The sequence below is a fragment of the Colletes latitarsis genome, chromosome 1, assembly GCF_051014445.1.
Source record: "Colletes latitarsis isolate SP2378_abdomen chromosome 1, iyColLati1, whole genome shotgun sequence".
Lineage (NCBI taxonomy): Eukaryota > Metazoa > Arthropoda > Insecta > Hymenoptera > Colletidae > Colletes > Colletes latitarsis.
This window is the reverse complement of record NC_135134.1, coordinates 39,629,255-39,641,520: the sequence shown is the minus strand read 5'-3', so window position 1 is coordinate 39,641,520 and position 12,266 is coordinate 39,629,255. Positions and strand designations below refer to the sequence as shown.

The 12,266-nt window shown below is 34.4% G+C and overlaps 2 protein-coding genes across 4 annotated transcripts in view; one reads left to right on the top strand and one right to left on the bottom strand.

The window, feature by feature from the left end:
• LOC143351796 (alkaline phosphatase) overlaps nucleotides 1-12,266 on the bottom strand; it is a 391,261-nt gene that overhangs the window by 99,812 nt on the left and 279,183 nt on the right. The window contains exon 3 of the mRNA XM_076783742.1: nucleotides 10,135-10,309. Within this exon, the coding sequence (XP_076639857.1) occupies nucleotides 10,135-10,309 (175 nt within the window). The remainder of the gene's footprint in view (nucleotides 1-10,134; nucleotides 10,310-12,266) is intronic.
• LOC143351847 (caspase-1-like) overlaps nucleotides 1-12,266 on the top strand; it is a 223,517-nt gene that overhangs the window by 89,351 nt on the left and 121,900 nt on the right. The gene's annotated exons all lie outside the window — the stretch shown is intronic.

The window sequence follows — 12,266 nt, the reverse complement described above, 5'->3', positions numbered from 1 at the left end:
CCACTTTTCGAAAATATTTGTCTAATACTGTTATTTGCAAACCATTAAAAAGATTAGATTTGTATAGACAAATAAATAAAATAAATAGAACATGTATTATTTCACAAAGTCAGTATTTTCAAAATTTCCATTTTCATTCTGTACAATTTTAAAAATTATTGATTTATTTGATCTGTTCGTTGAAATAAAATATTTTTTTTTACTAATATTGAACATTTTAAACAAATATTTTACCTATATTGATTAAAAATTATTGACTTTAAAATATTATCTGTGCATTAATTACCATCGGATTTGAAAGGATTAAATTAGACTGCAACAGAATGATTTGAGCAGATGATCGTTTAATTATTTTAGCGACGTGTAGTAAAATAATTTTGTTAAAAATTCAGTCGTCAATTTTACGCCGTTATAAAAACGTTACATATGACTGTCCCCGATGCTAAGCAGAAATTACTCAAGATTATATTTTCACCGCGTCAACGTTTCCGCTACAAAATATTGCAGCAATAAAGCACGAGTGCCGGGTTCCCCTGCCACGGTTCGCGAGGCAATCTCATTTAGAATCACATGACGTATCTAGGCTTTCCATTAAGCTCCCTTTCGTCGATGTTTTTTGCCTTCTCGCGTTCGCCATTCAGCTCTTTCCTGTTTCTTCGCGCAACATGTAAAACAATTTTGCGGATGGAGCACACTCTCGCCGTGAACGATTTTATATTTACTCATTTCATTTGCAAATTAGAACAACTTCGACCTACCAGAAAATTAGCACGTACAAGAAACTGATATGAAATAACAATCGTGGTTTTTACTATTAATGGATAGGAACAATTTGATTTAGAATCGTTTAAATTACAGAATGAAATATATTACAAAATTTAAATCTTCGATCGAATAAATCAATGTAATTACTACTCGTTCGATTGATTTTCTTGTATTTATAATATTGTAAGTTGAAGCTCTTAATGATAGCTGTGCTCTAAAAATTTGTAATGAAATCGTTCAACAATTTATTTTTCTATTTTGATTTCGTACAATATTTATTCTAGTTGGAACTTATTACAGTCATTGCAGCGATGAATACAGAGATGAGAAGAATTTAATTTGAAAAAATGGACGATCTATTCGATAAAACAGTCAAATTGTTGTTTGTTTATTATCTAATATTTATTCCACGAGTAACGTAATAAGCTGTTCGTATTTCATTCGGTATTCGAAATTTTAATCCAAGTAAGAACTTGGCCCATTTCTAGTCGAGAAAGTGTCTGTCAACAAAGTGTGGAAAACACTCGTCTATTTTATTCGCCGTAGAAACATGGCGCTCAAAACGTAACGTAAAAACGCTGTATTCGAGACCTAAGCCAAGCTTGCTGGGTCAGCCTCGCCAACGGAGTTCGCCAGCATTACGAAGCGTTAAACTTTTATTTTTATAACTTTTTCCTCGCAAATTCTGAAACACGTAACTCGTTGAACACGCGTTAAAGGTTACAATTGTGCTCCCAGAATTTTTAATAAGACGTTCGGAAGTGTAATTATTAATTATGTTTCTAATATAAAGTGCTCCTTCTCATTTTGATTCAATACATTGCAAACGATCCATAAAAGCATCAAAATTTAATTTTGTTAAAGTAGAATATATCTAGAAAGTATATCATGCACAAAACAAGGTATTTTCATATATTTTATCGTTTATAAACATAATTTTTAACAAATATTTTTTTTTAAATTGAATTACTGGTACCGAGCACAGACGAGGCAACTTTTCAGTCGTTTTTGAATCGAATTACAGATCTTGGGTTTCGCTCAGTGAACACGGTAACAGGAGATACAGGAGTCAAGTTCCTCGAAAGCCGCGAACGATAAGCTGCGACAGAAATTTCGAAGAGTTTCGACCCGGTGCCCTCCAAGTTCCCGGGGCGAGATTGAATCTCGAATTCACGAAATTTTCTCCATCGAGATAACTCTACCCCGTCGACTCGCGAAATCGTTCGCTCGACGTCGACATGACTGCGATGATGCGAATGAATTATTGATCAGAGGTGCCTCCGTAGGAGCCCCGGCCATCATCGGATAAAGTTCATTCGTCGACTGTCTTCGTCGTTGAAAACTCGACAGATGAATTTGCAAATTTTAGATCGGGCATGGATATGCAGGCGGGAGGTAAATCCGTCTCTGAATGCCGTGAAACTTCTGACGGAAAATAGCCGCGCCGGCTCGCGTTTGTTCGCGTCGCGAATGAAAGTTCGACGAAAATCGATATTCCGTTTAACGAATGCATAATAGATTCAATTAATTTCGTAATAATTATTTTGTCCGGGTGCCCGCCCGCCGCGCTCGTCGGTTATTGACAAAGGCGCGCGATAAAGTCGGTTCCCGGGCATAGTATTCAAATATGAGATAATTAACGGAAATATTGGTGTCACGATAATTCAACATTTTCTCGGGGAAACGAGTGGGGGCTTGTTCTACTCGGTGCCCCCGGTAATTGCGTTTCTTGCACATATTTTCCCCCCGTTTCTCGCTAGGAAGATCTTGTCGAACTGAGGATTATACTGCGAAGACGAGCGTTCGAGGGAGTTTACATGAATAATATAATTATAATTCTTTTGCTGTATAATATTAATGGAGAAGCGATAGCTAATTAGAAAATTGATGAAGAGGCATAATGTAAACAATATTAGACGAGAAAAATGTCAACAAATAATAAATAACGTTGAGGGGTTCCCTGAGCGGTCACCCGTCCTAGTCTGGACGCGACCAAACGTGCTTAACGTTGGTGATTGGTACTGGAACTAAGACCAGAATCCTATCGAGTACTTTGTGAAATGAACTGTAAAGAAAATTATTTAAAATCAAAATTTAATTTGAGTATATAACAGAATATTCTGATTTACTCAAACAATTTTTGTGCTTTTATTAACCTCTTGACTTATGATTTAATTCCAAATAATTTTTCAAACGTATACTGTTTAATTTTGTTTGTTCGTACAAGTAACGAACACGAAAAAGTAGATTTGTTTTACGAATACCTCGTGAATGTAAAAATTTGTTGATTTTAATTTATAAGGCATGATGAGGAGTGAGTGGCCTCATAATTGTGAAACTTGACATCGAGAACTTGTCACGAGTCGGACACGTCATTGTATGGCAGGGGGTTAATCAGGTACATTATGTTAAATAACAAAATATGTATATACTTTATGACAAAAAAAAATTACACCGTGATGAGATATACATGACAATGATTTCATTATTGATTTTATTATTTCTTGTAAAACGGAGTCGAAAGCCTATAAATAATGTAGTTTGAATTCTAGAAATAAAAATTGAAAGACGTACAAAAACATTTTTTCAGCCCTTAAATCATCCCTTATGTTCGACAGTGGATCTGTGATGAGATGTACATGACAATGATTTCGAGCCGTTTATTTGGATAAAACAGATGATCCAGAAAATTATCTAATTAAAGATTTACAGCAATCAATTCCAAGAATGCTAAAATTTTTAAATTAGCCTGATAGGATTGGAATTAATCTGCAAGGTTGAGATTCCCCATGGCTTTCTCTACTCTCCAGCTTGGACCTACGCAACTTCGATGCGTCGTACTCGATGGAACGAGCAAACAATAATTGTTAATCGACAAATTGCATCGATAAAGGGAGTAGAAAGGGTGGTCGTGTAAGTTCGCGACGCGGGGTCACGTCAATGGCAAACGGCGAGCGATTAATCAACTAGGCGATTCATCTTAATGATCGAGCTAAGGCAGCTTGAGCTTTCAAGCTGATAGGCGCAGATGTACGAACGCGGTTATGTTATATGTTTATTGCTGGCCTCGATCTACATAACCGTGTTGTTACATGGTACATAAATCTATTATTTTGTGAGAAATGGCGAGTTATTTTCGAGTTCGATCGGTTAAATGGAGTTTTATCGGCCGTTGCCTATTCAAACCGATGCATCCGCACGTTTGCTAGACGGGATGTGCTCTTGTTTTTCCAATTTGCCGTCAATACTGCTGATTAGACGCCTCTTGAACTTTGGGTACATTGAAAGCCTCGCATTGAATCTCAATACACCGACGCCCCATACTATATTCGTTTTCATATGCTAATTAGTCTATACAAGTGTACAGAGTTAGGTACCCGATTCGATGAGTTCGAGTTACTGGAAAATCGCTGTATGAAAATTTTCGATGCAAATACTAAATAGTTTCAAAGAAAAATATGAATGTCAATGTCCTTTTTTTAGATGGAATATCCCGATTTTTATGACTGAATTCGATAGTTTAATAACTGCAATTCAAAGATGGTGATATATGTTTTTCTTATAAAACGAAATTTTCACTATTAATATACTTACACGTGTTATCAACAGTTGAATAGATACAGCAATCGTGTGAAACGATTACTTATGAATGAAATAAATAAATTCCTTTGTTTTACTTTGTCTTGCCCAGTTCGAGTATTAGAAACAATTGATGACTTTGATGAAAAGTTTTCGATTGATTTATATCTTACGAAACTATTATATTTAAGGTTTTCGTGTTTCTGATGGCTGAAAAAAAGTACTTAATCAGGCTTGGTACCACATATTATAGAGTAATCCAATCACTACTCGTTAAATTTGAAGTGGAATTTTAGCAGAGTGGGTGAATCGTTGCCTCTATTAGGTTAAATGGCTGGAGGTCTCCCAAGTTGATCATTTCTGGTGACCTACAATAGTATTTCAGAGTTCGCCGATGCTCTGCGAACGGCAAACACGATATCGCTGCTGGGACTACACGTACAACAATATTTATAACCCAATATCACTTTGCAACTTTCCAAAAATGGCGTGATTTCCTACCTCAGTTGAAATCGTGACAATTTTCTACTACTATTTATAAAGAACAGTGCGATAATATTGATACCAACAGAGAATTTAGATTATTCAGTTTTTTAATTGATTTCTCACAACTCAAACATGTAGCGTTTACGAGGGAAATTAAATAAAAATTAAATTAATGAAAAGGCAGCATAAACACAATTTAAACGATTTTTAAAAAATAATAAAACTTCCGATGGATAAAAGATGACGAGTGGAACGAATTCAAAACTCTCTGTTTTTGTTTATTACAAATTTTGTAACAAATATTTAAAAAGCAATGTGTCAAAGTAGCATTTACCTAATTCTTCACAAAGAAGAACTCAAGATTGTTACATTACTGAAATGTAAAAATTTGTAGAACATTGGAAAAAGATTGCAGCATTAAACATTGACAGTTTTGTTGAATAAAATTATATTGGAAGGAAGTTACGATTTTAATAATGATATTTGATATTCAGTCATTTATAGAATTGAAAATTGAATGATTGGAACAAATACTATTAATTGTACACCTCCGTTATTAAAATAGAATATAATCTAAAATTTATTACATGATACAACCAACCATTTACTAATTTAATTAGTAATAGTATTACGAAAAATTCTATGTTCCTAATAATATGAACGATTTTAAGTTCATTTTGAATACTACCAAATATTAATTTTAATTACCTAAATTCTGTCGATGTCCTATTTGCGTCGATTATATTATTTCAATGCGATGAATAATAATACCAGCGTTATTAACGGTCCCACGTGAAAGAACGTAACATATAATTATGCACTATTCACCTATATTCAGAAAATAATTTCATTTCATATCAATAAAATAATTCTATCTCTCTTTGTATGGTCAGCATTATTATGTTAGTATTGTAATAAATACTATTTAATTTAATATAATTATATAAAGATGCTTTAAATATAAATAAAATAAATTATAAAAAATACGAATACGATTAAAAACAGTGACGAAATTATATAATAAATAAACAATGATAATAATGTAGTTTGAATTCTAGAAACAGAAATTTTAATAAAAATTGAAAAATATACAAAAATATTTTTTCAACCCTTATATCATCCCTTATGTTCGACAGTGGAATATACTGGGCAAAATATGTTGGCACGGTGGTCAAACATTTTACGCCGTGTAAACAAAGCTTGTTTCCCCGCGAAACGTTATATCGTTAAAACACGTCGAGGATGATTCATCGACGGAAGGGGTCAAAGTATCGCCAGTCGAACGTGTCTATCGGAAATTGAAATCATCGAACAGTTCCGTGGAAATCCTACGTGTACACCAACGACACGGTATAATAAAGCGGGAGATGGAAAGTCCTTATTTACGACCGATTTCGTGGCCTGAATAAACATCTTCGTTGTACGTCTCCAGAACCTTCGACTCCCACCTCCTCGTTCCCAACTTGAATTTAGTAGCGTTTATACGGGCGTATAGTCGTCTCTCTCGCATGGAAAATGGAAAATGGAAAATCGAGATTCGATAAAAACCCTATCGCCTATCCCGGTGACAACAACCTCTGATCACACGCAATACTACCCCTTGGCACACGGTGCTACCACCCTCGCGATCGCCCGCCCTAATATCCGTTCGTGCGCGCCAGAGAAATTCTGTTAATTGCCTGATACTGTTCTAATGAGACTCAGTTTACAACCGTGCTCTTCCCCCTCCAGAGAGAGCTCTAGATTATTACGATCCCCGATGATTTCGATAGATATCGAAATCCGGGGACAGAGGCGGGAACAAATCCCGCAATCTCGGAAGAATTTCGGTCGAGGTGTTAAAATAACAACGGCGAAGTTCGATTTTATTTCGGTTCGTAATTAGAAGAATTTTCGCTCTTCTAATTTCAACGAACGACGCTGGGATCGAAGGAGTATCGTATCAAAAAATGGGTGGTACGATATTTTCCCGTTATAAGTGCGTCGTTCCCGTCTCGTTTAAGTACTCCGGCCATCCACTCCGCCGCGATACGCTGCAAACGGACCGACAGACTGGGGAGACAACGCGAAACTCGCTAGAAACTTCGATTGTAAGGCAATATTTTGGAAAAGAAAAGGTTCAATGTTCTTTAACGAGTTAGATTGTTTAGAACGTAACTGGAGCTATCGAGTTATTGGATATCTCTTTTAGGAAAAAGTATTCTACACTATACAGGATTTTAATGAAATTTTAAGAAAAATTTTAGAGGCCAAAATAAGAGTAAATCAAGAATACCAATTTGTTGATTGAGGCTTCGTTAAAAAGTTATTAACGTTTAAAGTTTCGCCTGTGGAACGACAATCTGCGAGCAGCTGCTAGTGGTTCTCAGTTCGATACGTCAGTAAGTAGAGTTTCTCATGCTGAGTGAGAACCACTATCGCGCGCACGCAGCTGTTCGCAGATTGCCGTTCTACAGTCGGAACTTTAAACGTTAATAACTTTCTAACGAAGCTTCAATCAACAAATTGGTATTCTTGATTTTCGTCTTATTTTGGACTCTAGAATCTTCCATTCGATTCTTTCCCAAAGGTGGTCGAACACCCTGTATAGCAATAGATATTGTATACTAATATAATAATAGAACATTATTTACATTCGTGTGATATAATTTGAATATTTACTTACATCTGCAGTAAAGTCCTAAATCTTTTATTTAACTTTCAATATTCATGTTTTACAATCGTAGATTATTGCGATAGAAAAATATATCGTGTGCATAAATTATCTATCAACTTTAGTAGACATTCTCGCGTTACGATATATAATCTGGTTTGAAAATTAAACGTACATGGATGCAACAACAGTGTTTCTGACAAGAGTAATCGTGTCGAACGTATTTAATGTACACGCTAAATAAAACGAGAACAGCTGGTGTTTCCGATATTTAAACTGTTCCGCGAATTTCCTATTTCATTATTATGAGGTCCACTCCTTGCGTGCTGAATATTCTCCGATAAAATTCACGGTTGAAATTTTGCTTTCCGGTGTACGGTATTCCGTGCAGAGAAATGTATTCTACAGTGACATTTAAATTTACTGCCCGTGTAATGATACGGTGCTCTCATGATAATACTTCCAGGATACATGTTAACAGAGAAATTATATCCGTGTGCTGCATGAAACCAGAAATAAAGTTTTGTGCGCGTGCAAAAGCCTTCCACTTCAATATAATATTTCATATGTAATTTTGATTCAACAATTCTAGGGCAACATGAAAGCTTGTTTATTTTACGATTGATCGTTATATTTAATTGTTAGTAAAGAATCGTTTGCAAAATATTAAAATAGAGTACAGTCAGTGGAGAAAATGTTTCATTTCCAGTGGGAGGAATTGTAATTCGTATATCCAGGATTTAAGAAAATCTTGAGATTAAGCAAAGTTAATCTTGAAATCTTCTTATAAAAAGAGTATTTCTATTACGTCATAATATGGCGTAGTGATTATTTTGTAGATTATAAAAACTGTATAAAATATTTTTCTTCGAATTTAGAAAATACTAACTTAAAGAGAAAAATTTAGTTACTGTGAGAAATGACTATACAAAATGCAATTCTAAAATCACTTTATGCTTCGTTGAATAATATTATATTACAAATTGAGGTTTTTATTTAAGTTTACGATTTTGTAACAGTATTTTAGTCCCTTCTGTTATTTGTTTTACATTCACGTATTTTTCCTCTGCACTTGCTTAATTAAGGCCTCGAATAAAATTTACAAACTGCTGTTTTACAGGTTTTAAAACTTATTATCGCCCTATTTTATGAAAAATACCGCGTTGCTTTTAAATAAATGAGTTTAAGCTCGACGTCTTTTCAACGACTGTGCTTGAAAAATAATTGTTTTCGCGCCGCTACATTTGCCCAGAAACAAACATTAAAATAAAATTTTTTAAATCGTTCGTATTGTAACCATCTCTATATTGTAAGAAAATTTTTCGATAAAAATTTTCTTATCGAAATTAATTTACCACTGCATATATAATGTACTGTTTATACAATGGAATTAAATTTTTGTTTCACGAGAATTATAATAGTGTCGTAAATAAGCTATGTAGGATAGACATTGTTAACATGACTGAGCTAGAATGGAAATTAGTACGCTTTGTATTTTTAATTAAAAGGTTGCAGACAGTGATATTCATTTGATCACAACGTTATTTAATCCAAGCAAGGGATTTTTAATTAAAAAGGAAATGGAAATAACGCGTTGAAGCATAAAGTATTAATCCTTTCAATAATGTAAAATGGAAAAAAATCGGATGGAATAAAACATTCGCTTTCCCTTAACAGGAAATGCATGTGCAAATTTAATAAAATGCTATTTAGAGAATTAATAGTAATTTTATAAATGCTCGTCGTCTTAATTTAAGGCATTTACATTCTTCATTAGAAATTATCATTTCCATATTTAATATTACAAAATTTTTAGTGTATCTTATTAAACTTGTCAGGATATTCATAGTTTTCTCTTTGGAAAATATAGAATTAGATTAATATATGCAAAACACATTTACTGGAAACAAAATTTAAGAAAGTTTTGTGCAATTCAAAAGAATAAGTTAAATTTGAAGGATACTATATATTATACTATACATTTAATACACTATAACAGTGTTGCTCAAACTAGGACCTCTAGATGCCTATGAAGTCACAAAAATAAAGAACCATATTATATACTATATAATGAAATTAAAGAAAAATTTAATAATGTTTTCTGAGAAAAGGTTAGGAACTACCAATATACATTTTAGATTATGCCTAAAAAGGGCCTCATACATTAGTCGAAACGTCACAATTAATATACTTTCATATATCGTTCTCATAACTAAAGAAAAAAATCCGAATTTTTATCCCTTCAAGCAATTTCTGTTTCGTCGAACAATCATCAAAATTTAAATGTTTGTATTGCTATCCATAATTTCCAAGGGTGAGATTTTTGAATCCTCAAAATCTCGAATCATTTTGCGATGTTTGCTACTCTCCCCTTCCCCTCTGAGCTCTTTCAAATCGATTACTAATCGTAACATAACACACGCTAATACAAAGAAAGCATCTTTCTGTTTCCTCAAAGTTGATTGCTAAATAAATCCCGAAATGGTACGAAACACGTTACAAAACGTTACACAGTAAGCGTAGAGGAAGAGGAGCAATTGTTATCAGAGCGTCGCCCGTAATTAAATTCGAATCGAACGGAACCAACGAAAATCGATTGCACATAATCGTTTGTATTAGCGTTCGATGTCCACAAACGCGTATTTACTTACCCTGTTCCTGCGCCCAGTTGATAAGAGACGGTACACGGGCATCAAAACTGGAATAACAGATCTCGAAACGTGCGGAGGAGTCCAGGCCAACAGTCTCGTAATTGGCTTTAACTCCGCAGAGTAGCGCCGTGGCACATGCCGAAGACTCTCCAACTTGGGCGTCCATGTTGTAAGTCTGGAAACGAACGAAAGAGGAAGAGGAACTTTAATTAGTTTGCGACATCAGCCGTCTCGTGCAGAAACACGATGACCGCGCTACCAACATTTGCGACAGGGCAAACAGTTGGTTTCGATCACGTCGATATTCGCGGCTCATTGACCTTTAAACACGCATTACACGAGTTTCGTTTGGTTGAATAACATCGAAGCGAATGACTCGTCATGCTGCATAGTGCGGATGTATTAGTAACATATACTAGATGATACAAAGACGTCCGGAAACGCATAACGATGACCGAATACGAAAAGAAAGTAGCAGATCGACGGACAGTAAGAAAGCGTGAATATGTGTAGGAATTAGATACAGAGAATGACCAATGAAATACATTTTTATGGGGGTTTTTAACATTACGGGGTTGAGGAACAATTTTTCCAAGATTCTAAGAATTTTTAAATATTTTTTAATTCATCCGAAAGTTACGATTTTTTAAACATACGCATTGTCGGTGAGACATGTCTGGCCTGAAATTGTATTTTCAGTAAGGAATTTTTTTTCTCGAAAATGGTTCGGATTTCGAGGGTATCTCTATTTACCAAAAATGATTGTAATTGACCCTAACAACCGAAAATAATTTTTTCGAAAGTTTTTAATTTTGCTGAAAAATTTTAGCACCTACCTGCTGTCGATATTTCTTAAAAATTCGTTTTTCATTTTTACTACACTTGATGGCGCTGTACAAAAATGTTGTTTAGTACTTTTTTGTAGGTACCCATAAGCTCTACTTCGCAATTAAATTTCATTGAAATACATTCACTATTGTAGGAGTTATGGCCGTTTGAAAATTGGACCATTTTTATGAGGGTTTTTTCACTTTATGGGGTTAAGGAACAACTTATCGAACATTCTTAAAATTTCTACATATTTTTCACTAAAATACGCGCTGTTTGCATCTTGAAACATTAAAATTCTTCAATCGGTTCAGGAGTTATCATGTTTTAAATAAACGCATGAGATTTTAGGGGAAGCATTCATTCATGATCAGACATTATATTTTCGGTAATGAATTTTTTTCTCTACAGTGCATAGGATTTCGAGGATATGTCTATTCACCAAAAATGAATGTAATTAACTTCTCTAACCGAAAATAATTTTTTCACAATGATTTAAAATTTTTTCATTTCGCTGAAAAATTTCTGTCGATTTTTCTTAAAAATTCGTTTTTGATTTCTAATAAAATTGTTTGACGCTCTACGAAAATGTTGTTTAATACTTTTTTGTAGGTATTCATGAGTTCTACTTTATAAATAAATTTCAATGAAATACATTCACTATTATTAGAGACCATTAGAATCAACTACTGCTTCTTCGCATCCTCGAAGCTATACGAAGCGCCAGAACTCATATACAAGGTGGCTATGCATTATTGTGCGTGGGCAGTTTCCTTCGAACACTGGTCTGCCGTCTGATAATAGTGCATTGTCTTTTTCAATTCCTCCCATAGTCAACTCACATGTATTTACGCACACACTACAGCTGTTTGCCCATCAATACTAATTCAGTAAATAGTTTCTCAACTGACCGCGTGAGAGACGGTATGACAGTCAGATTGGGCCACGAAAGTCCATAAGATCTACTCGTATACCTCGTCTGTGATATCGCGTCCACGCTTTTATCAGAGACTATCAAACGCATGAAAACGCCCGGAAACGGACGACGATGACCGAACGCGAATACAAAGCGTCAGATCGACGGACAAAACGAAAGCGTGAACACGTGTAAGAATCGAGTGGAGTTCGTTAATATTAAATATACATTTTAGAGTGATTCGTAGTGTATTATATCTAACAACAAATTTGTATGATTGAAATAAATGTTTTATATTTTAGAAAACTTACAATGTTTAATTTTAAGAGTGCTTTCAAAACGAAATGTTTAACTTTTATTGAGACATCTGCGATTGTTTTCTCGAAAT